This window comes from Mustela lutreola, chromosome 15 (genome assembly GCF_030435805.1).
Source record: "Mustela lutreola isolate mMusLut2 chromosome 15, mMusLut2.pri, whole genome shotgun sequence".
NCBI classification, from domain to species: domain Eukaryota; kingdom Metazoa; phylum Chordata; class Mammalia; order Carnivora; family Mustelidae; genus Mustela; species Mustela lutreola.
Genome location: NC_081304.1, coordinates 20,097,473 through 20,122,778, shown reverse-complemented (window position 1 = coordinate 20,122,778; position 25,306 = coordinate 20,097,473). Strand labels below are relative to the sequence as shown.

Below are 25,306 nucleotides of genomic sequence, written 5' to 3'. Positions count from 1 at the left end.
GAGGGCCCCCACAGACCAGACAGAGGGCTTGGACCTAGTGTGGTGCAGTCCCTAGGCCTCAAGAGCAGCCCAAGGTCCCAGAAGTCACCTGGGAAGAGGGTGAGAGGACCCAGTCCTTCACAAGGTACAGACTTAACCAAAAAACCCCAAAGAGGTTGTTTCTGGTGTTTCCAGAGGCCAACTACTTTCAAATACAAACTGCACATCACCCCAGTACAATCTAGAGGGAAAGGCAAATGCAGGCCCCTCAGTTTCAAACTTGGTGAGATTCAGCCCCAGGTCACTCTTACTCCACCCTCACCCCCCTAGAGCTGGTACCAGTAAGGGCCTCTTTCTCTTGGTTACCATGACCACCAGCATCCCCTCATTAGGGGGGTGTGGGGGAAGCCTCTGTTCCACAGGATTCAGTGGTTCATTTTAAATTAACTTCAAGTAAGCTAGAGTGGATATGGTCTGATAAACTCTGCCAGAGAAAGACAAGGAAGACAAGTGGGAGGTCGATTGATCGGCTGACTATATTGACAAGATACTGATTGGTTACATGTTGAAGAAAACATACAATACAAAATACAGAAAAAGTTGGTTCCATCCCCTCCCACTTCCCCCCCTTACCCACCCACCCCCAAATACTCATCATCGTGATTTGGTCAGAACAGGGCTCAGAGCCAGAGGTCAGGGTGACATGGGGAGAAGGGGCAGGTTGTGGACAAGGAGTTGGTGGCTGTCACAATAATGCTGTGATAATGCTGTGGTTTCTTTCCCAGCTGTGAGTCCGGGGGTGAGTGGGGGCGGTGGCCTGGTGACCGCCATCTGAGAGAAGAGCTGCCTCTCCCTTCCCCCGCCTCTAGGGCCTTCCCCACCACCCAGAACCAAGCCCATTCCAAACATGGTAAGGACATGGATGCTCTTGCTGAGTCTGCTCACCAGCAAGATGGAAAGAAGGGTACCTGCTCCAAACCCCCGCCTCCACACATACAAGGGGGGTGGGAAACGGGCACGTGGCTACTACCAGCAAAGGAAGAGTGGGAGAGCAGTAGAAAGGGCTGGAAGTGGGAAGAGCAGATCATATATATTAAAAAAGTGACTTAAGACTTAAAATTGAATTAGTATTTGTACAGAAAGGTGCAGGTGGAATAACTCACTCCGGCCTATGATCAAAATTCTATGGAGAAATCATGGCAGACCCCTCCCCCTGCCCCCAACCCCCCCAGTGGTAGCCCGAGTCGTTAAGTGCGATTGGTTAGAGTGGATTCCAGTCGGGTTGGTCAGGCGGAGGAGGTGGGGGCAGTGGGCAGGCAAGGGGGGCTCAGTTGCTGCAACACTGGCTCCGGCTGGCTGGGTTGTTCTCCTGCAGGTCCACACCTCGGTTCCGGCTCGGAGCACCCGCTGCATTCTGGGGCTCATTCTTGGGAAGCTTCTTAGCTGTTTGGAAGAGGAGGGGGAAAATGTGTTTGGGGGGTACCCAGTGGCCTTCCAAGTCCACTTGAGTGGAAGATGGCCTTTGTACCACCTGGTGTGTGGTAGCCCACTGAGGGCTTTGCTTCTATGTGCCACGTGCATTCTGAGTGTTCTGGGAAACTGAGGCAAAAAGAGGTTAAACAACCTGCCTAGGACCATGGAGTTAGGTAATAAAATAAGGATTTGAACCTGGGCAGGATGACTCACTACGGAACCAGATAAGCCTAAAAATCCTAAGAAGTAGGTTAGGGGGAGGATCGTGCAGGGTTTTAGGTGGGTGATAAGCTAAGGGTAAGAAGGTAAAATGTTGAGACTTTGGAAGGCTTTAGAAACTTCTGGGGGTGAACTATCTACATCTGGGAATTAAATACGGGGACCCTAAAGACCTACTTACTACGTACTACCGACAGCAGGCAAGTGATAGGACCCGGGTCAGCGGAGGGGAGGCGAGCAACTCACCTATTGCCATGAAAATTTCATTCACGTTCATTGCAGTCTTTGCTGATGTCTCCATGAACAGCAAACTGTTGTCGTCTGCATAGGCTTGTGCTTCCTGATTTGGATGGAGGTGAGAAAGTGAGTAGGAGGGAAATGATGACAGTTGGCAGGGGCCAGGGCCCAGGATAAAAATCTTCCCTCATCACAGTCGCCTTATACACAGCAGACACAATGCAGAGGCCGAGGGCTCTCCTGCCTGGTGCCTCCCGCTACAGACACCTGCACCATAACCCCAAGGGCCTCGCTTCACATACAGCTCCTCTCAGCTCAAAGACATTAGCAGACGTTTCACTCAGGTTTCCCTAGGTCCACTGTGCCTTCTTACTCTTCAAAATCACTAAGCCAGGAAATACTTCTAGAACATTATCCTACAAATGCACTTGCACAAATGGAAAAAGCACAAAAAAGTCTGTGGATATTGACCGCAGTGCTGTTTCTGTCTTTCGATATTACAAACGACCTAGAAGCCCATCAGTTAGGGCCTGGTAAAAATGTACAGTACACAGAGCACACTCCGATCAATGTAAAGAACAGGACTCAGGGGCGCCTGGGTGGCTCAGTCAAGTTACACATCTTGACTTCAAGATCAAGACTTCAAGTCAAGGCTTGACTTCAAGCCTTCACCTCAAGTCATGATCCCAGGGCCCTGGGACTGAGCCCTGCATTGCACTCTCTGCTCAGTGGGCAGTGTGCTCCTGCCCCAACCAGCTTGTGCTCTCCCCTGCCCCCCGTCATCTCAAATAAATAAATAAAATCTTTTTTAAAAAAGGGGAGGAGGAGATTCATACACATGTGTACGTTTCTAAAAATGAGAAACTGATGCATTTGGGGGAAGGGAAGCTGAGTTTCTGAATTAAGGATTTGCATTTCGTCCTATATACCTTCTTTTACTGTGTAAATTTTACTTGTGCATGTGATATATGGAAAAAAAGTAATTCTTTTTCAGTACATTTCATTAAAAAGTCAGTTTACATAAAAAATAAGCAGCAGCTTCAGTGATTCTTATGCATACACGTCACCAACCAACGAAAAAGAACAAGGAGAGGCAAACAACTGCTTTAGGCCCGCGCTCAAGTCCGGAGAGGACAGCAGAGACAAGCTCACCTGCCACTTCCCGGCTTGGCCCGTGGCAAAGGCCCGGAGCAGCCCAGGCTGAGCTGCAAGTGGAGCTGGCTGACCCGGCCCCAAGTCCCATCCATCCCCCCACCTGGAATTCCACGGCTCTCTTGCTGGCCAGGTCCGCCTTGTTCCCCGCGAGCGCGATGACGATGTTGGGGCTGGCCTGCCTCTGTAGCTCCTTCACCCAGTTCTTGGCCCGTGCAAACGTGTCCTGGGGAGACAAGGCCAGAATGTCAGAGACAGAGGAGGCATTCTGCCCAGGGCCATTCACTAGAGAAGCTCGAGCTGGCAGAGCCAAGCCATTTAAGTTGTCATCGCCCTGGAGATTCTGGTGAGACACTCCCCCCAAATGACAAAGGAAATCTGCCCACACCCCCATCCAGGAACAAAGTGTCGAGAAGAAAGGGGAAATCTTTACTGTGTTGGTGATGTCATAGACCACGATGGCAGCCTGGGCCCCCCGATAGTACATGGGGGCCAGGCTGTGATACCGCTCCTGTCCAGCTGTGTCCCAGATCTCAAATTTGACTGTTGTGTCGTCCAAACAGACTGTCTGTGTGAGGAAGGCCGCTGTAAGAGGGAAAGCGGTGTTACAAGGCAGGAAGGAATCCAGAAGCCCCCCCCCCAGGTGTCTCTAGTACCATACCTGGGCTCTGGCACTCAGAGGCCCCCTGCTTCGACTGGCCCAGAGAAGCCCTCAGCCCCACAGCCAAGGCAGCCCCGAGGAGGGTACGTGGAGTCTGTGTTTTTCTGCCACGTGTTGAGGCGGCAGGGGGCTGCACAGGCTTTACAGACCCACCCAGGCAAGGGCAGCGGGGAAATCTGCCCGCCCTAGAGCCATTTCGGGAGTACCCTCTGAAGAGGAATGCTGCAAGGGGAAGGAGAGGCAAAACTTCTCCAAGCACAGAAGGGTGGGGTGGGCCCACCCACTCCTCCCCCCTCCTCCTCCTCCTCCCTCCCCTCACAGAGAACAGTCCAGCTGGAAACCTCCACAGTCCCTGAGTTTGCTCCAGCCCAGGGGTGTTACTGGCCTTCGGTTTCCTGAGGACACTGTCACACACTCAGCTACATTGGGGACGCCTGAGAGTACACGCTGTTCTGCTGCCAGGCGGAGGCCGGGTGGCTGGCTTCCCAGCTGCCCCTGCCACCTCCAGCCATGCCGGCTAGCTACCACCCCCCACTTTGACCTTGACCCACTCCTGACTGGCCACAGGCACGCTGTGGCTCAACCTTCAGGGAACACAATGACCCTATCTTGGGCCTGAGGAGATAAGGAGGGACCACATAGCGCTTGTGCATATGCTTCAGAGGAGTCCCAGAGCTGGGCAAGGCAGGTGGGAGCCCCCTACGCCCTGGGACCCAGCAGAGGCTCCCAGAGAGCCCTGTGGGGAAGCCTGCTTGCCTTGTCTGCTACCCCCCAACACACTGCTCAAGGAGGGGCCCGGGGACTGCCTCACTTCCCTCTCTCCAGCTCCTGACTTGAGTGCTGAGGAGGCAGCAGAAGACTGCTGACACGGCCCGTTTAGCTTCCAGCTGCCTGGAAACCTCCTACCAAGAGGGTAGAGAAAGGATGACTCAAGCCCAAGGTCGGCCCTGGCCCCTCAAGGTTTGTCCTGGCCACTAAGGCGGGGGACCGAGTCCAGACCATTCCGTGCTAAAATGCTGACTACTGGGAAATCAAGGATGGCCTCTGTGCTCGAGGGTAAAGGTCAGCTTCAGGAACACTGGCCCACTCACCAGGCCATTTCCCCATTCTGGAAAGTAGGAGAGGCCAGGACAGATGCACTGTCTGGCACAGCAGGAAGGACCCTCAGAGATGCAGTCCCAGCCTCTTCCCTCCCAAAGGCCAGGGCAGTGGGAAGGTCTTAGCCAAGGCCACACAATATTCCAGTGGCGTCATTAGGAGAAGCAGCCAGTTTGTAACCATGAGCCAAGTTCTGAAGGAGGACTACTGGGACACTGCGGGGGAGACCGGCTGCTGGATTCAATCTGACGGCCCAGGTGAGGAAGAGGTGCTGCCGACCCCGCGCGTTAAGTCTCTCTGGGCAAGCGGCTCCTTTCTCCTCAAGGCCAAGTTATTTCTCCGGCATTCCCAAGACTACCCCACTCCCCTGTGCCCACTCACCTCCAATTGTGCTCTCCTGATACTCGTGGAACTGTCCCTTGACAAAGCGGAGGACGAGGCTAGATTTGCCCACCGCGGACTCCCCCAGCAGGACCAGCTTAAACTGACAGATCTTGTTCCCAGCAGCTGGTCCGTTGGGTCGCGCTGCACCTCCCCGACCCGCCATGGCCCGTCCTGCTGTAGTGGTACCAGTGAGCGTGGGGCGGGGGCCGGCGCTGTGCGAAGAGGCACTCAGGGAGGAGGGGGACCTCCAACTGCAAGAGAGATCAGCAGTACCGGTCAGTCCAGAGACGGCTGCTCAGCGAGGCCTTCTTCGATCACATGTCTCTCCCTCTGCCCCCCGACCAGGGACCTAACTACCTCCCCTCTTGCCAACTCCTGGCCCCCCAGGCCCCAGAAGTTAGCCGAAGAGCCCTAGCTAGGATGTACGACAAGTCCATTTGCTCTACAATCATCTGAGCAGTGAAAGTGGTCTCCCAACTTTAAGGCTCATGGTTCTGAGCAAACATACTGGCTTCCCGATCCCAACTATGTGCATGTGCATACAATTTAAACACACACAGGAGAACGAGCATATGGCAGCCTGGTGGCAGTTAACAGGCGCCTTGGGGTATCAAAAAATCATCTGGGAACACGCCAGGATGTAGGTGAACAAATAATGAACTTGCAGTCCATTAGCTAAGCTCTCGGCCCACCACTGTGCACAGCCAGAGTGAGTGGTGAGACTGCCCAGGGCACGGGGAGTCCCAGTAGCAAGCTCAAGCTCAAGTGCTTGTGGGTACTCGGGGACCAGGGAGGGCCTGGCCAATGCAAGTTGTTGCCAAAATAGCCATTTTGTCCTGCAATCTCGAGAAGGACCGCCCAACTTTCTCAGTCTGAGGCTGGACTGTGCACTGGGGTCAAAGCCTCATTCGCTCCTCCATCCTGAACCTGTTCCCTCAGGTGTCTCATTTGTGATGGGCCAGAAGTCTCATACACATTAAAACACAAAACACACACCAAAGCCAGAGAGCTCTGCTGGCAGTCGGAACAGCTGCCAAATTTCCCTTATGAACAGAGACCTCAGTTCCATTCTCTACTGGCAGAGGCGGAGGGTGACGCAGAGAAAGAACCGGGGAGGTACGGGAGGGCAAAGACAAGGGACACCGAGACCTGCACCCCCAGCAGCTGGTGACAGCTTAGTCACTGTTAGCGATAGCTTTGGAGGCGCAAAGAAGGATGAGCCTATCTTCAGAAGCCTCCAGAAGATTTACACTAAAAAATAACAGAACATATACATGATGTTTTACAGACGAGTGCTGAGAGAGGTATTTGGTCCTGAGCATCTGTACAGCATCTGAACCTAAGCTGGAAAGAGAAGTTTTTTTTTTAAAGATTTTATCTATCTATTTATTTATTTATTTATTTGACAGAGATCACAAGTAGGCAGAGAGGCAGGCGGGTGGCGGGGGGAGGGGGGAAGCAGGCTCCCTGCTGAGCAGAGAGCCCAATGCGGGGTTCGATCCCAGGACCCTGAGATCATGACCTGAGCCAAAGGCAGAGGCTTTAACCCACTGAGCGACCCAGGCTCCCTGAAAGAGAAAGTTTTGATTCAACTACCCTTGGCATGATGGAGTCAATGCAGGTAGAGTATTTAGAAGCAGATCCCAAGTCCAGCCCTCACCTGTCCCCTGAGCAAGGGGAGTGCATCCCCCACAGTCAGAGGACGGGGGCGTGAATGAAGAACAGGACATATATGTGGGAAGCGATGGGCTATGCTCACGCAAGAAGCTGACAGCAAAGGGCTTGCTTTGTTCAGTCTGAAATCCTTTTTTCACATCCCTGTCCTCCTGGCAACTCATTTAAAAAGTGAGCTTCAGGAAGAATGATTCACTAGCCAGGAACAACAGTTTCCTTTCTGGACTGCGCCAAAGGAAAAGAGGTTTGAAATGGGAGCCACCTCTTCCCCAAGAATAAAGGAAGGCACTATTGCTGGGGGGGATCTCGATGAGAGACAAGAAATGCTAGTTCCACCATATTTTACAGTTTATGGGGTTCTCTTTTCACCCAGTCATTGATGTCTGCAAGACTCTATGGCCCTTTGAGGCAGGGTCTATGCTTTTAGCTTTTTTGGCTTCCTTTTTTTTTTAAGTTTTATTTATTTATTAGAGAAAGTGCGTTGAGTGAAGGAGCATGTGCCCACATGCATGGTGGGAGAGGCAGAATGAGAGAGAATCCTTCAGCAGACTCCTCGCTGAGCACAGAGCCCAATGCCAGGTTCCATCCCAGGACCCTGAGATCATGACCTGAGCTGGTATCAAGACCCAACCCCTTTAACTGCCTGCGCCACCCAGGCGGCCTAAGTGCTTCTGGCTTCTTTGCGAGCCTTCTTCACAAGGCCTACTTACACACTGGGAATTCAGAGTGCTCACCAAGGAAATCAGTTGGAGAGATAGCTAGCATTTACTGAGTGATTGCACAACCATCACCTCCCTTAAGCTTTAAAACAATCCCCCTTTTTTTTTCCTTCAGGTAAACAGCTTGACGCTCAGATGTTACATATGCACAGCTCACGGCCACCCGGCACACAGGTGACAGAGCTAGACACAGGCTGCCTGCACGCTCCCTTATCTCCCAGCCCATCTCTCTGCCCGTGGGAAGAATGCTGGAGACAACGCCCACCCTGTGTTTGGTGTCTGGTTGCTGGTGAATGAGCCCCCCCTTTTCGTGGCAGTGGCTTTGCTGGCCTGCAAGGTGGGGCTCCCGCCAACAGTCACAGGGATCTTGCAGGCCCTGACTACTTCCACCAGTGGGAGGGGCTGCCCAGGGCCAGGCAGGGCGACAGCAGCAGAGGGAAACCACAATGGAATTACAAGTTGGTTATTACCACAAATCCACGTGACACATCATCTTGGCTGGGCGGCAGAGTGTGGCTGGGGCACTACAGGAGGTATGAGGGAATGGAGACAGAAGATGAAGTCCCCAATTGCAACAAAACCAGAGCAGCTGGGGCTGAGGGCTACTGGGGTGGGGAGTAACCAGCACCCACAAGTCAAGAAACACAGAGATAACATCTAAGTCTTGTCCCTATCCAATCAGTGGGTTTCCAGATCCTTCCCAGACAGAACCTGGTATTGTTAACAAGCCAGGAGGAGGGACAAATAACTCTTATCCAGCGGTCCCTGACCTTGTCTGCATGTCAAAATCACCTGTGCAGCCAACCCCTGGAGGTTTTGATAAAGGTCTGGAGGAGGGCTTAGTTTCTATTTATTTTTTAAATTTTTTATCTTTTTAAAGATGTTTTATTTATTTTAGAGACAGAGAGAGAGAGAGAAAGAGTTAGAAAGACCAAGCAGGGAGTGGGAGAAGGGAGAAGGAAAAAAAGCAGACTCCCCCCTGAGTGGGGAGCCCAATACAGGGCTTGATCTCACAACCCTAAGATTATGATCTGAGGCAGAATCAAGAGTCAGAAACTTAACCCACTGAGCCACCCAGGTGACCCTGTTTTGTTTTGTTTTTTTTTTTTAAAGTGCTGTAGGTCAGGCACCTGGGTGGCTCAGTGGGTTAAACCTCTGCCTTCAGCTCGGGTCATGATCTCAGGGTCCTGGGATCGAGTCCTGTATCGGGCTCCCTGCTTGGCAAGGAGCCTGCTTCCTCCCCTCTCTCTCTCTCTGCCTGCCTCTCTGCCTACTTGTGATCTCTGTCAAATAAATAAACAAAATATTTAAAAAAAATAATAAAGTGCTGTAGGTGCTCTGCCTGGCACACACAGGCTGGTGACATGTTCTGCCTGGATGCTGGTCCTGCCCTCCAGAGACACCTGAGCAGGCACATATTGTACTTTTTATGGCCTGCGTGGCCTCGTGGTTTTCCTGGCCTCACTTGGTGGTCACATGACCAAAGGTATTCAAACTTCCCAGACAACAAAGCCATGGAGGAAGCTGATTTTGCCCCAAAGGGCACATGAAGACCAGGGAGTGATTCAGACAGGTGAAGGCCACACCCAGAACCCCAGGAAGCTTTCTGCCCTCCACTCCCAAGCCTGGGAAGCTGAGGATGCGCCCTAGCAGGTGGCAAAGAGGTAATTTCATGCACTGAGCTTGCCTGCTGCTGGGAATCTTCTGAACCAATGGCAAGAATTATCCACGGGTGCTCAGGTGATGGAATTATAACCAAAACTACTGTTGAAAAAAAAAGTCTTCTTTCAGACAAAACCAGGAACATGGGTAGCTCAGTCAGTTAAGCGTCTGCCTTTGGCTCAGGTCATGATCCCAGAGTCCTGGGATCGAGTCCCGAATGGGGCTCCTTGCTCTGAGGGGAAACATGCTTCTCTCTCTGCCTGCTACACCCCCTGCTCACGCTCTTTTTGGCATATAAATAAAAATCTTTTTAAAAAATTAAATGATAAAAGAAAAAAAAAGAGCCCAAGTTGTAGTCAGTTTCTTACAAGATACAGAATGGGCCAAAGATTTCATTTTTTAAGCCAGTTTCTCCAACACCAGGAAAAACACGTAAGTAGGATGGATTTCCTCCTGGATATGTTCACGAAGCTGCTCAAATGGGTAGAGCTTCAGACCATGACAAAAGACTCTCCTTGACATGAGCTGCTCCCCTCACCCTCCAAATCTCAGCCTTGGTTTGTTCAGAGGTCATGGAGAGGAAGCACTATCCCCAACCTCATCATCTTCACAGGAAATGGGAGCGACTGCAAGGGCTGGGGGGTGCACTACACTTTCCCCAGCAATGCACATGAAAGGGCAGAAGGACCTACGCTCCTGAACATACACCCAGCCGGTTCTGGGGCCGGGTGCCAGAGAGAGAGCAGAACACTGCTCTGCCTTACCCTGGCTTCTCTCTACTCTGGACACTATGGGTAAGTGGATACCAAACTTTCTGTTATTAGAACCACACAGGGCATTTAGAAAAATAACCCTAGCCCCCTGAATTAAAATCTCTAGAAGTGGAGTCCAGAGAATGTTTTTATAAAATAAGTTCCCCCAAGGATTCTAGGCAGCCAACTCAAGCACACGAGCTAGAGCTGATAGAGAAAGGAGGGAGGAATGCAAGAAAACAGTAAGACACCCCCAGATCAGCGCCATGGACAACAGAGCGGGATCAGCTTGGGGGTGGGAGCCAACTACTGAGGCCTTCACGACACTAGATGCTGCGGGACTATCGCCCTTTGCTCTAGCCTTCACCAGAAACGTCTCTTCTCTAAGCATGAAGTCACCCAGTTCATACTTTTTGTCCTTCCTGGTAATAGAGTGAGCAATTCCAGCTGATGGGTGTCTCTCGTGCTTCCTGTTTGCTTCAGAGACTTCCTCTAGCTGACAGTCCTGGCACAGCCTGGATAGTGAGCTGATGAGGGAAACCAATCAGACTCTGTTGACCAGAGGCTGAGAAGGGCTCACTCAAGGTTAGCCCTTGGAGGGGAGGGGGAAGGACTGTGAACCAAGTGACCCGCCCCGCCCAGGGCCCCCTAGAGGTGGTTCTGGCCAGGGACTCTTCAGCTCTACTCTACTCTAGATGAAAGCATTCCTGAATATTTAACACCACAAGAGCTGGGCAAGAAAAGGCGAGAGCAGAAGCAATTTGTTCCCTTAAGGAGATCCAAACGTGAGGCACAGGAGGAAAGGTAATTGGGTTCAAAGGTGGAGGTGGAAGACCTTGAAAAGCCCAAATCAGCCAGGGAGGATATGATTCACCCATAGGCTCAAGAACACAGCTCTTCCCCTAAGGAGAAAATCACCACCGACCAGCACACAGGACCAGAAGGCAGACTCACAGCAGGACTCCCCGGGCCTCTGGCTGGCGGCAGAGCCAGAAGGAAGAAAAGTCTGAAGCAACACAAGCTATGAGCCACATGAGACACTCGTCAGCCTTCCCCCGGGGCAAGTGGCAGCTTGGGACTTAGGAAACTGAACTTAAAGCCTGGCTCCGCCGTTTATTAGCTGAGTGACCTTGGCCAAGTCAGACAAGCGTCTGCTGTGAGCTTCAGTCTCTTATCTAGAACACAGCATTGTTTAATACTGATCGCATGGGGCTGCTGTGGAGGTTAAGTGCAACAATATACAGTGTGTACCGCGCAGTATGAGGCTGAAGGTGAGGCTCTGACAAATGACAGGTTTATTATACTACTCGGGCCTAACTAGTTTTGACTCACACTGGTTGTCAAAGCACAAAGTCCTTGAAGACCTAATCCTCCTCTTTCCAATTACGGAGGAGATGAAGATGAGCTGAGGTGGCCTGCCCAGGGTCACAGCCAGGTGGTGGCAGAGTCCAAGCCCAGGACTCGTGACTCTAACAGAGCTCCCCCATCACTGCTAGAAAACCCAAGAATATTGACAACGTTATTACAGCCACTGCAAATAAGAAGGGCGGCCACCCTCGATGTGGGCTTCCACAGGATATGGCCTCTAACAACAGAAAACGGAGTTTGTATCAACCGGAAAAAAAAATATTGCTCGATGGGAAAATTCTATTATTTTGATTTGGGAGGCAGACACACATATGTCCATAAACGTAAAAACCCATCAAGCTGCCCAACTGAGAGGTGTTAATCTTACAACGTGTGAGTTCCAGGTCAGTAAAAAGGTAAGGAGTGTTTCTAGCATAGGATTTTGCCTACAATGGTGAGAAATTAAAGCTTATAAATGACATGAAACCAGTCAGAAGGTATATAAGACACCTTCTGCCTCTTCTATAGTATGACAAAATTCAGAATAATAAAGATAAACAAAAAGATGATGCCTGAATTAGAAGAGGGCCAAGAGAGAGGCACCGAACTGGCTCAAAGAAGCATGTGATTCTTGACCTCAGGGTTATGAGTTCGAGCCCCACTCTGGGTGCGGAAATTACTTAAATAAATTAAAAAAAAAAAAAAGGTCAAGACAGAACAAAGGAACCCACCTAACAAGGCACAAGCAAACACGGTTCAACAGAAATAGGACTGCTATGCACATACCGAGAATGTATCTGTTCTTAACTGTGGACTGAAGAATTTTAAAGTTGTTTCAAGCTTCATAATAAGAAGAGAAGGTGACATTTATGTCTTTTCAATGAGGAGAAAGGTTACACCAGTGGGGCTCTGCACTCTCCAACCAGTCCGGAGAGTGTGCGCTGAGAACAAGGGGTATAGGGGTGCAGGCTGGGAGATGGAATCAAAGAGAGGAACATCATTCTATGTGACCAGGACTATGGGACTGCAACACAGAGGACCTGTGTCCCACCTGGAATGCAACAGAGGAATCTTGGCCCTGGAAGCCAGAAGCTTAAAAGCCCACGCACGTTGAGATCTGGGGAGAATGCTGATGGGGTGAGTCGGGCCAGGGCCCCTCCTGCCACGGGTAAGTAGGGGCTTCAGGATTAGGACAGCTGGCAGCAGGAGGGGAAGGGGTTGCCACGTTTCCATGGTCAGAGTAAGAGCACTCCCTTTCCAGGAGGGAGCGAGGTAAATCAGCCCAGATAGGGGCTCTGAGTGAGCTGGCTCCCCTCCCTTGAATCTGCCCCCAGCTGCCCACCCAATTCCCTCAACTGGTCAGTTTCATCGTACTCCCCTTTCAGTGAGAATGCCCCTCTGGGGCTGGATGCCTGGACTTCCCCACCACAGGGCACTGGTGGGGTCCACAGGGGCTCCAGCTGAGGCCACCAACTGCTCTAATACCTGCAGAAGGAGCCAGAGTGCAGGGGCTCTAGGATGCTTAAACCCTAGATGCGCATGACCAAGTGGTCCTTTCTACCATCCAGGCAGAACCTGGGGCTCTAGAGCCCCTTTCTCCTGAGCAGAAAGATGCCAAGCTGAGTGAGGCAGAAGCCACTCTTGAGGGACAGACTCCCAGCTTCCCAGAGCCTTGCCCCAGCAAGAACATCAAGAAAGCCTTCCCTGAGCTTTGCGCCGCTTCCTCAGCAATCCACAACAGACAGTCCACGAGAGGCGGACAGAAGCTGACTCAGCAAGCGCTAACTTTCAGGCAGAGGATGGAAACCTCCAGTCCCTGCTCCCTTTCTTCCCGTGCCCACAGGAAGATTGCTGGTGGGTTGGGGGGAGAGAGGATGCGGTTACAACACTTATCTGCTGACACGACTTGGTCAGTGTGGACTGTCTGTAACTGTCCACAGAAGGGCCCGAGGAATCAATGGGCAGCTCTGAGATCCTCATTCCCGGGTCCTGCTGGCCAACAGAGGAGTCAGGCGTTTGGGTGGCAGGTTAGCGAGGAAGGCCACACAGACAGGGGACTGTGAGGCTGCGACCAGACAAGGCTTGTCCTGCATTCTGATTCTAAGAGGCACCCGGGGCCCTGGGCACTCAACACTGGCAGTCCCAAGAGACTCTTCTCCCTAAGGGGACCCAGTCCCTGACTCAGCACAGCCCAGTCAGCAAGGCTGTGGCAGACTGCCTGGCCCCAACCAGGGCAGCTCTCTAAGAAGCCTCAAGCAAGAGCTCCATGTGAAGTCTGGCACCTTCTGCAGCACAAAGCCACACCCCCTGGCTATGAGGCCTGGTGCAGACGGGCCTGAGGCTGAGGGGTGGTTCATACCCCACCACCCAGCTCTTCACGTGCCGGTGCCAGGTGAGATGCTAAGAAGAAAGCCAGGCAAGGCACAGGAGCTTCCCTGGCGCCACCCACACTGGCTGCGGCCCCGGGGGGTGGAGGAGCCCGGGTAGCATAAAAGCGAGTGAGGACAGGCATGGGGTCCCTGTAGACAACACGCTGCGCTGGTGCTGCTCCTGCAGTTACTACAGGACTACTGGAATCTCAGCAATGCAGGGCCCGTCTTCCCCTCTGGCGCGGGAGGGTCTCAGCAGGGACCAAGAGCACCAGCTGGAACAGCTGCCACTTCGGCTGCTGCCGAGGCCCAGAAAGACGCCAAGAACCTCTGCTGAATGTCAGGGTCATCGGCAACACCTGTTCATCCGGTTACTCATACCAACAAGTGCAACTGATGCCCCTCACAAACCCTCCCTGACTTTCCAGAAAATCTGAAAACAAAAGAAAGCCAATTTAATTCATTGCCCTCAGCTCCTAAACAGAGAGCAGGGGACAGAGGCTGTGTTTGGGAGGCAAACGGGGAAAAGAGAATCCGGTATCAGACACCAGCAAACCAAATTCCTCTTGCTCAGACATCACATATGCTGTGGTCAGAGGCTGCCCAATGAACAAAAAACAAGGTCAAAGGGGCACCTGGGTGGCTCAGTGGGTTAAGCCTCTGCCTTCAGCTCAGGTATGGTCTCAGGGTCCTGGGATCGAGCCCCACATCGGACTCTCTGCTGAGTAAGGAGCCTGCTTCCCCCACACCTCTGCCTGCCTCTATGCCTGCTTGTGATCTCTGTCAAATAAATAAATAAAATCTTAAAAAAAAACAAAAAAACAAGGTCAAAGTTCCCACTGTGAAATCTGAGGGACCGGGGCTGCTCTCAGGAGCCTAGAGACCAAAGCACAATGTTTTAGGCTGACTTTTTCTTTCTTAATCTTTGCTGAACAAAATGCAGAAATAGTGCCAGGTGAAGAAACCAGGCAATGATTGGGTCTAAACGAGTTTCAGTGAAATGAATCTCACTAATCCATGGCCCCAAATTATCACGAGGCTGTTAAGGGTGGCATGAGGCTGGAGAACTTGGGGACCTGAGGATGAGGAGTGAAAATGTTGAGAAATTAAGGCCACTGTTGTAGATGAGAAGGACCTCACAACAAAATTCTGAAAGGCTGCACTACGGGTTTCCTTCATTTTTAAGATTTTTTTTTTTAAGATTTATTTATTTATTTGACAGAGAGAGATATCCTAAGTAGGCAGAAAGGCAGGCAGAGAGAGAGAGGGAAGCAAGCTCTCTGCTGAACAGAGAGCCTGACGTGGGGCTTGATCCCTGGACCCTGGGATCATGACCTGAGTCGAAGGCAGAAGCTTTAACCCACTGAGCCACCCAGGAGCCCCTTTTTTTCTTTTAAGATTTTATTTGTCAGAGAGAGAGAGAATGCAAGCAAGCACAAGCAGGGGGAGCGGCAGGCAGAGGGAGAAGGAGGTTCTGCACTAAGCAAGGGGACCAATACGGGACCCGATCCCAAAACCTTGGGATCATGACCTGAGCTTAACCAACAGAGCCTCCCAGGTGTCCCTGGGTTTCCTTTAACAGCACCTAATGTCATGCCTGATGTGCAGCATGTGCTCATAAATGTGGTACATAGGCCTGGCTGGGTCTGGCAAGTGATGGGGCAGCTGAAGGTTTAAATCCACATCCACCTGCCAGTCGGCTCATTCCCCCCCAACCCCACAGAGCCACAACCCAGCTGCAGAGCCTCCTCACTACCCCCGACAGGACCTACTAGGTTCCTTCTGCACAGGGGCTAAGGGCACCAGTGCCAGAGTCAGAGCGACTCCAGTTCCACTCCCGCAGCCACTATGTACTAGGGTGACCTGGTATTGTGTCACGGCCCCCACTTCCTTACATGTAAACAGAGAGACTAGGGCCCCCATCTCCTAGAGCTGCTGGGAAGAGGCTTCCGGAAAGACTCCCAGCAGGGGGCCTAAATCCAAGCAAGCACTTGGTCCACGGTGCTGAGGTGGGGAAGCCCCTGGCCCTGGAAGTCCCTGCGAAGGAAGCGGATCCTCAATCAGTATGTTATCCACGGGTCACACATTCATTCTCTTGCTCTCTCCCTGGACCCCACACTTCAGTGCCCCTTCCTGGGAGAGAACGCTGAACAGGACAACTGCTAGGGTCTGAATGTTTGTGTCCTGCCACCCACCCCTCAAATTGGTATGTTGAAATCCTAATCCCAGGGTGATGGTATCTGGAGGTGGGGCCTTGGGGAAGTGATTAGGCTGGAGGGTAGCACACTCATGATCGGGGTTAGTGCCCTTCTCAAAGAGGCTCCAGAGGGCTCCCTTTCCCCTCCCACCAGGTGAGGCGAGAAGTCAGCCTGGAAGATAGCCTTCACCAGAACCTGACCATGCTGGATGCCACCCTTATCTTGGACTCCCAGCCTCCAGAACTGTGAGAAATTAATTTCCTTGCTTATAAGCCATCCAGTCTGTGGCATTTTGCTATGGCAGCCCAAACAGACTGAGACGATGACTTTCAACAGTGTCCTGGAAAAAGGACCAGCTCACCCTTGACGTCCTGTGTCTGTCAGTAACCATAACCACGTATTCTCTGGAGACTGGCTTCCAAAGCCACAAGAATGGAGGAGGGACCACCATGATCCAGAAAAACTAGCAAAGTTGAACCCTCTACCAGAAAACCATAACCCCTTAGGGAAAAAAAAGAGAGAGAGAGAAAGAAAGAGCCCCACAAGAGAAAGCATCTTAAAGCCCAATGCCCTTCCTTCCATTTCAAAGCCTCTTTCAGGAAAGGGAAGAAGTAGTTCAGTTGTGGAGTGGGGGAGGGGACAGGACCAGGACAGCTGACAAAGAAACCAGAGTTCCTTTTAAAGAACTAGGCTGGAAATGCTAGAGGTTTGGAAATCGGCGTCATTAATCACCACAGCCTCCGAGCAGCTCAGAGAGCAATGTGATGACTAGGAGAGCAGCCAGGGTGAGGAAGGCCACCCACGCCCTCCCCCACGCCCCAGGATGCTCTGACAGAGCCACCTAAAGGGGACACACATGCAGCTATGAATAGAAAGATTAGAGGCTTGTAAACCAACTCCTGTTAAGATCCCAAGTTAGTGTTTCCAGAAGGGCTCAAGTTACACTTCAGAGGGCTGACAGTACAACAGAAGGATTTAAGCTATTCAATGATTCAGGATCACAGCTCAAAGTGACAGCCACAGCCCTGGGCCTGCCTAGAGCCAGAAACCCTCCTGAAGGGGAGGTCTGTTTTTGAATGGCAGCAAAAGAACGCTGGCCCAGGCCACATGGGCTCTCTTGTAAGACCCAGAGCCCTAGAAGGTTGGGCTGGAGAGCTTAGCACCTGAAGTCCGGGATGATGATGTAGCTCATCTTCCCAAAGGGACAGTAAACTCCAGAGTAAAACCACACCTGACCCTTTGTGAATCAGTCCAAGCATCAGGGAGGGCTACGGGACGTATGAACGTGTGAGTCAAGAAGCAGCGGCCCTGCTACTGGGGTCAACCACCATGATTCCCACACACACACATCTCCCCGGGGGGCATCTCCACCTTGTCTACTTCCAGTGTCTTCAGAGACTAGCTACCAAGAGGAGACACAACTTGAACCCATGTACACAGCTCTGGATCGACATACTTGGCGGAAATGGTTACTAAGAAGGCAGTGCAGTCCTGGAGAGACAGCCGATTCTAGGCCTGGGGCAGGAGGCAGACAAGGGGAGCCTGGAGCATCCTGTCACACCACCAAGGAGTGAAGAGGTGCTCAAAAAAGGAAATGGGGGTGGCCCCAAGGGCACAGACAGCACTCCCCAGGGAGCAGACCTGGAACAACCTGAGCAATATGACAAAGTAGTACTGGATTTTATAAACTGAAGGTGAAAATAAGTACCCAAGAGTTCGGACCATTATAAATAAATGAAGAAAGGAAGAAATGAGGGAAGGCAGACCGATCTCCCCCGTGCCAAGAATTCCACATAATTCGTGCAGATCCACGGCCCTCAGGGAGAGGGATGTCACTACAGTGTGCGCAGCACAGAGGGACTTCCTTCCCAAGAGGACAGGACATGGGGTCAGCGGGGAGACCATGATGTCACAGTGGGGAAACCTGACCCACATCACCTCAGCCACGTGGCCGAGGGTGACACCAAGAGTGACAAGTCACGGTAGTTGGCTGTGCCCTTGACCATGATGACAGAGGCCCTTCACCTGCGCGGTCTGCCTCCCCAAAACTCTTAACCTCCGTGTCACCGTGAGGAAAGCGTTAGACAAATCCCAACTGAAAAACGCACTAAGAAATACCTGACCAGTGTTCCTCAAATGGTCGAGCTCACAAAAACAAGGGAAGTCTAAGAAACCGCCTCCGCCAAGAGGAGCCTTAAGGCCGCACGATGACTAAATTCCGTATAGTATCAGGAGGGGATCTTGGAACAGAAAAAGGTAAGGAAATATGAATGAGGTACGGGCCTTTAATTAATAATTTTCTTAAAGATTTTATTTATTTATTTGGCAGAGAGAGACAGCGAGAGAGGGAATACAAGCAGGGGGAATGGGAGAGGGAGAAGCAGGCCTCCCACTGAGCCAGGGAGCCTGACACAAGACTCAATTCCCAGGACCCTGGGACCACGACCAAGGCCAAAGGCAGACGTCCAATGACTGAGTCACCCAGGTGCCCCTTTAAGTAATAATTATGTATCCAAGCTGGTTCATTCATTGTGACCAATGTACTGTGTTAACATAAGATGTTAATGGTGGACACTGGGCAGGTGAGAAAACTGTACTACGGTGTGCACTTGTTCCAAAACTATCCTGAAATAACGTTTATTTTAAAAAAAAAAAAAAAAAAGAGGGGCACCTGGGTGGCTCAGTTGGTTAACTGTCTGTCTTCTGCTCAGGTCATGATCCCAGAGTCCTGGGATCGATCGAGCCCCACATTGGGCTCCCTGCTCAGTGGGGAGCCTGCTTTTCCCTCTGCCACTCCCCCTGCTTGTGCTCTCTCTCTCAAATAAATAAAATCTTTTAAAAAAGAAGAAAAAAAACAAAAGGCAGGCACTGGCTCATCCTGTGACAAAATGAAATCCAAGGACTCCAGTGACCATAAACTCACATTCCTAAGACAAGTTAACTAACTCTACAGGGAGCTGCCCAAGGGGCAGACGGGAAGAGGGGCAGCAGGAGCTGCACCAACAGTCCCAAGAACCACATTCCACAGGCACGGGGCCTGGGAGTTTAAAGTCCATGCCAGCAGGTTCCATAGACAAGGCTGCTCTCACCACTGCCAGTCTACACCTCTGCTGATGCCACTCTCTTAAGACCTTCCTCCTTCGAGAATGAGCGTAGCAGATGTGCCAAGCAGCACCCTTAGACCAGAGTTAAAGTCACTCCCAGTGATCATCGCTAAGTCCCGGCCTGGCCTCAGTGCCGCCTCAGCACGAGAAGCTGCAGCAGCCTAGCGATCAAATACTCATACTGTAGAAGGTGACCCACGGGACTGTGGACGACCAAAGCCATGGCCACCTTTCCTGACGAAACCCTTCACTGGAGGGGCGCCTGGGTGGTGCAGTGGGTTAAAGTCTCTGCCTTCGGCTCAGGTCATGATCCCAGGGTCCTGGGATTGAGCCCCGCATCGGACTCTCTGCTCATCGGGGAGCCTGCTTCCCCTCTCTCTCTGCCTGCCTCTCTGCCTACTTGTGATCTCTGTCAAATAAATATATAAAATATTTTAAAAAAGAAAGAAAGAAAGAAAGAAAAGAAAAGAAACCCTTCACTGGAAAGACTGAGAGTGGCAGATTGCTCTGGCAATTTAGTTTGTGACCTGTCCCCACCCCTATGTCATCTGCACTGTAACCTTGACTCCCAACCACCTGTTTGGTCTCCCATCTGTGAGCAACTTGCCTGAGGATAGGCCAAAGATACAGCCCAGGCTTTGGGGTCAGATGGATGTAAGTGACTCCCGGATTCACCAGGTCCACGCTGTGTGAGCTCAGAAAGTGTGTGTTCAAGGATGTGAACCAGCCATGTGCTTCAAGGGCAACTAGGAATGTCTGCCCCTTCCTTTAACAACCGCAGGAGGGGGCATCCGTGATGGGGACCAGGTGAGGACTGGACGCATGGATAAAACAGGACATGATCTGTGCCCCTATAGGGTTCATGCAGTAGACAAGGGGTGCTGAGAGGAAGTGCAGGGAGAAGCCCTCAGCCTCCCTGGGGGAAGAGAAGGCTTCACAGAGGAAGTGATGTTCCACCTGCACTTGGAGAGCAAGGTCTGGAGATGCAGCTCTCAGGCCGGGGAGGGGGAGAAGAGCCCTCTGGGCAAAGGGAAGAGCACAGAGCCCAGACATGGGGCCAGAAGGGCTGTGCTGTATGGGGATCTGAGTACAGACTGGATTGTGACCGCTGGCTGTCGAGTTCCCCACCTCAACAAGGGGATTCAACACAGAGCGGCCCTCCTGGGGATTAAGGAGTCACGACATGCGAAGGGCTAAGGAGAGCACGTGGCACAGCAAGCAAAGCTGAAAAAGCTGCACTTTTACTTGTATTACTGTTCCTACAAAGAGGAGACGGAGATATATAATCTGAAAACTAGTCTCTTAAAATATCGGGTTCTTCATGAGGAGGGCTCCTTAAGAAATACTCCAATTCTCCTCTGCCATGGCTCCTGAAAGCCCCTGACCTTCGTGCCATCCCAGTTTATAAATCCTATCTGAAGCAGGGCTTCTTAAATAGCCCCAACAAAAGTACCCCAACTAAAGTCAGAGGAGAGGAAATGCAAAAACGCCAGGAATCTAGGAACTGAACACGAAGCAGCCTGCCACAACCAAAATATTGCCTTTGAGTTTCTTGTTTTAGCTTAGATTCACGAAAACTTTGCATTATTTGTAACAGATCCAGGACTTTTTTTAATGCAAAAACGTTTAAGAGGAGAATGGAAGGACCTAGAAGACGCAAAGCCCTCTCTCAGTCTCCGGCTCTGAGTCTCCACAGCACATGACCCCAGCAGGGTCTGAGAAGACCAATGGGAAAAGCAGTGTCAAGGCTGAGCATTCTCTTCTGTAAAATGGGAAGACAACCTACAACAACTCTGATTGCTATCTACAAGGTGAGACAACATGCGAAACCATCAAGCAAAGCACCAGGCATCACAGCAACACCTGGTACAGATGCTGAATCAGAATCCTAGGGATGCGGGCACCTGGGTGGCTCAGTCGTTAGCATCTGCCTTCAGCTTAGGTCATGATCCCAGTGTTCTGGGATGGAGCCCCACATTGGGCTCCCTGATCCACAGGGAATCTGCTTCTCCCTGTCCCATTCCCCTGGCTTGTGTCCTCTCTCTTGCTGTGTCTCTCTGTCAAATAAATAAATAAAATCTTAAAAAAAAAAAAATCCTAGAGATGAATTATAATTCGTCTTCAGAACCTCACCAATCCACAAAATTGCTATTTGTGTCTATCTATCCTGTGCCAGGGTCTGAACTAGCTCCTTTACCCTCTGTTTCTAATTCTGCAAAATACTTTGTATCCCCATTTTACTGGAAGAAACAGAGGCTCAACAAAGTCATGTAGCAAGTCCAAGGCCCTGTGACTGGTTAAGTGGGGGAGTCCAGATGACAACTCAGCTGGGGCTGACTCTCCAGCTCTCGTGCTTTCCACCCTACCATACCAACTGTTTACCGGGCAAGGGTCAGAGGAAGAAAGTTCTCTCTAAGAAGTACTTGCTTCATGGGGCTAAATTTAAATTTATGACCTTGCTGTTTCCATGTAAATTTTGGCAAAAGGAGCTCCTGGTGGAGAGCCACCATCTTCCCAGCTGCAAGCAGCAGCAGCACCACCAAGGAGAATGTGGTGGTGGTGGTGGAGGGGAGTGAAGCAGAAGCAGTCTCTATTGGCTCCCATCACCCATAACCCTGCCCGGAGAGACCCCTGAGCCCACTCACTTTTACTTTCATTTTCTAGCCATCACGGCTTTCAGGTTCCCAGAAATTAACGGTACAGATGTCAGCAAACTGTCAGGCCCTGGAGAGTACTGACCTGGGACTCATAACTGCCATGGTCCATGGAGGCAGAGGAGATGGGGATCCAGGAGGATAGGAGAGTGGAGTGGGGGGTGGGGAAGAAAACGGAAGCAGAGGAGGGGCAACAATGACGAGGGATGGTGAAGGGTCTGCACTAGGGCCCCTGCTTGCTCACCCTGTGTGCTCATTCCTTAAACAGACCCAAGGAGGGCTCACTCTCAGGGAAGACGAGGCACATCGACTCTCAAATCCCAAGCTCCAGCTTTCTAACAGCCCAAGCTTTCTAACTGGAAGACCTAAGGCGAGCTACTTAAATTCCTTCAGCATCATCTCTAAAATGATACAAATCCCACTATCTCCCAGGACTCTGCGAGGAACAGGTGTGAAAAGAACTTTGTTTCCTATAAGAAACATGCACTAAAAAACTGCAACTTTGAAATGATTTCTAAAAACCTGTTGTTGGGGCATCTGGGTGGCTCAGTCAGTTGAGTGTCTGCCTTCAACTCAGGTCATGATCCCTGGGTCCTGCGATCACCCTGTGTCAGGCTCCCCACTCAGCAGGGAATCCACTTCTCCCTCAGCCCCATCCCTGCCCCCTGCTCATGCTCTCTCTCTCTCTCTGCTTGCTCTCTCAAGTAAAAATATAAAAAATTTTGGAAATAACAATAATAAAATAAAAATCAGTTGTTACCGGGGTGCCTGGGTGGCTCAGTGGGTTAAAGCCTCTGCCTTCGGCTTGGGTCATGATCCCAGGGTCCTGGGATCGAGCCCCGCATCGGGCTCTCTGCTTGGCCGGGAGCCTGCTTCCCTTCCTCTCTCTCTCTTTGCCTACTCGTGATCTCTGTCAAATAAATAAATAAAATCTTTGAAAAAAAAAATCAGTTGTTACCACCTCCTCTCTATTGTATGAATGCAGGAAAGTCCAACTAGTTGAAGAGGCAAGAGAGGAGAGGCTTCTGTCTCACACAGAGCCCTCCCTCTTTCTGCCAAGCAACATCAGATCACTGCTTGGACTCTGCAAACCCTGGATGCCAGAAGTGGCTGCCTAACTACCCAGGGCACTGATGCCTTCCACGTCTCTCTAAAGGAGAGCTTCTCCTTCAAAAAAAACCTATTTCAGAATCCTAGCTGGGAGAGCATGTCCAGACAAAGGAGGTCCCCTCAGAAGGCTGGCAGCCTCATCCTGGGACTCCAAAAGAGTTCCAGAAACCACAGAAACCAAGGAGGTAAGTTCGGTCAGACACCAATGGTCAGTGAGCAGGCAGCCTCTCTGGCCTTGTCCCTCAGAGGCACGGGCTGACCAGACTAGAGAGAAACTAGGCTGACTGCAGAAGTCTCCAACGACCCTCCAAAGACGACCACAGATAGAGAGCTTGTGATCCATTATTAGCTGACCCTAATAAATGAAGGCGTTCTTGTTGTCTGATAAAAATGAAATGAATGGGGGCACCTGGGTGGCTCAGTCGGTGAAGCGTCTGCCTTCGGCTCAGGTCGTGATCTCAGAGTCCTGGGATCGAGCCCCACATCGGGCTCCCTGCTCAGCAGAGAGGTTGCTTCTCCCTCTCTCTTTCTGACCCCCTCCCCACTTGTTCGTCCTCCCTCCACTCCCCCCCCCCCAATGAAATAAATGCATCCCAGGTCTAGCTCAAATGTCTGTAGGTGTCAGGCACTAGTCAAAAAGGTCCCAAGACAAAAAATGTTTAGCACTGTAAGGGCAGTAAAGATGGCCCAGAACACTGAAGAGCTACAGAAATTCCCAAGACTACATAGTCTTTTCTCTCTTCCTTGGCTAAGGATAGCAAGGATCAGTCATGGCCTCAAAGAGTCAGGCTACTCTCATTAAGGTACAGTCTCTGGCCTGTACTTTGGCCACATAACAAAACCTGCAAGCCTGGTCTGAGACAACAGCCATTTCACACACCTAAGTTCCAAGCAATAGACAAGGATCAGATGTCAGTACAGGCTGCCTTTTGGAAAGGCTGGGGGGCGGGGGCAGGCGGCGGGGAGGGGGTGTTGTGGAGGAATCAGTACTTTCTGGCATGCTTGGGAATTCCTTGGGCTACAAAAATTAGCACATTAAGAACCCAGAGGTGCCACTGTGGTCTCAATTTACTCCTCTGTAATCTACAATTTGTCCAAGCCCAGAAGGGATTGAAGAGGCCCCGAGACTAGACAGAAGTGGCATAGACCTGTTGATCAAGGAGGTGCATGTGTGTTTTTGAGAGTGGGAAAGAGATAGGCCAGGACCCTTCAATACCACACTCCTCATTTTTTGTCTTTCCCCTACTCCCTAAAGACCAGCAGAAGCAGTCCCAGGAGAAGCAGTCCCTCTGAAGCAGCTTGGAAACAACTCACGTGCTCTGGGAGGATGGGGCTGAGCCTGGAGCAAGGGGGAGGGGGAGAGGAGGGGTGAGAGAAGATAATGAATGGGCAGATCCACCCTGATCTGTGATCTGTAGCTAAGGATTAAGCAAACCTCAGCTAAATTTTTCAGAGGCAGGAAGAGAGATACACTCAGAGAACACAACTAGAGAACAACATAACTAGAGGACAGGGTTGGGGGTGGAGGGGGCAAGACAAGAAGACAGCTCGTTTCTAAAAAGTGGCCCAGACTTGAAATTCTGCCGAGATCCTGGCTGGCTCCCTGGCTCGAAGAAAGAGAGGAAGTGAGGAGCTGTGGGAGCCTGTGAGTGTGGCAGGCTCTCACCCAGGACCCCTCGGCCCCCCAGGAAATCGAGATAAAATTTCTCTAGGGCTGGAGGGAACAACTTTTTATGGGACGGGGTCGAGGGGAGAGGAAAACGACGACAGACAGCACTCCTCGCCACCTCTATAGAGAAGGAAGACAGGCTCCTTCATACCCAGCAAAGATTCCTTCAGTTCTGGGAGCAGAGGAAACAGAATCTGGGGTCTCTCCCTCCACAACTGGACTGGACAGTCCAGAGGAGAGCCCTGGCGGTTTCCCAAGGCTCATAAAGGGCAGGTAAAAGATGGAAAGAAGGGCCCCCACTTTGGCCCGACGCCTGGGGAGCCCCTTAAGTGGGGGCTACGGGTCGGGGGAGGGGTCAGTATCCCCCTAAGCTGAGGTTGGGCGGGAGGAAGTACTGCCCCGAAGAGGCTTCAACGCAAGCGAGACACTGGGTCTCGGGACAGGCACACTCACGGCGGCTCCGGGGCTGCAGCGTTACTTGGGGCCGGGGCTCAGACTGGCTCCGCTCCTCTCCCCCCGGCGGTGTCCCAGGCTCCGGCCTCCACTTCCGCCTTTCAGCCGCTCCGGATCTGGATCTCCACCTCAGACCCGCCCCTCAATACTCCCAGGTGACTGACAGGGCGGAGAGACCAATGGGAGGCGCTCTTGGCCGACTCACAGGCGACGCCTGTGGGGAGCACGGGTGAGGCGGGAGAACCCGCGCGAGGGATGGCGGGACTTGTAGTTCACAGAACTGGGAGGAGCCGGTGGCCGCCTGGGATTTAGACTTTGGGTGGAGCCGGCTGCCGGCTAGGCGGAGCCCGACTGGGAACTTTTTAAAGCCAGGCCTGCCAACCGCGTCACCC

General features: G+C 51.7%; 1 protein-coding gene across 1 annotated transcript; it reads right to left on the bottom strand.

The window, feature by feature from the left end:
- Window positions 1-497: 497 nt before the first annotated feature.
- On the bottom strand, window positions 498-25,064 carry RAB5C (RAB5C, member RAS oncogene family). Its single transcript, XM_059148749.1, has 6 exons — window positions 24,915-25,064; window positions 5,201-5,454; window positions 3,494-3,645; window positions 3,164-3,286; window positions 1,918-2,011; window positions 498-1,422 (listed from the first exon to the last, which is right to left on the bottom strand). The coding sequence occupies exons 2-6, from the start codon at window positions 5,364-5,366 to the stop codon at window positions 1,307-1,309; spliced, it is 651 nt and encodes a 216-aa protein (XP_059004732.1). The 5' UTR covers window positions 5,367-5,454; window positions 24,915-25,064; the 3' UTR covers window positions 498-1,306.
- Between the last annotated feature and the right edge of the window lie 242 nt (window positions 25,065-25,306).

What these genes read in the sequence shown, in the direction of transcription:
- RAB5C (XM_059148749.1), bottom strand. Translation starts at nt 5,366, where the DNA reads ATGGCGGGTCGGGGAGGTGCAGCGCGACCCAACGGACCAGCTGCTGGG. An exon ending in AGAGAGCCGTGGAATTCCAG is followed by an intron (nt 2,012 to 3,163) that starts GTGGGGGGATGG and finishes CATCCAAATCAG; the next exon opens with GAAGCACAAGCCTATGCAGA. An exon ending in TGAAATTTTCATGGCAATAG is followed by an intron (nt 1,423 to 1,917) that starts GTGAGTTGCTCG and finishes TCTTCCAAACAG; the next exon opens with CTAAGAAGCTTCCCAAGAAT.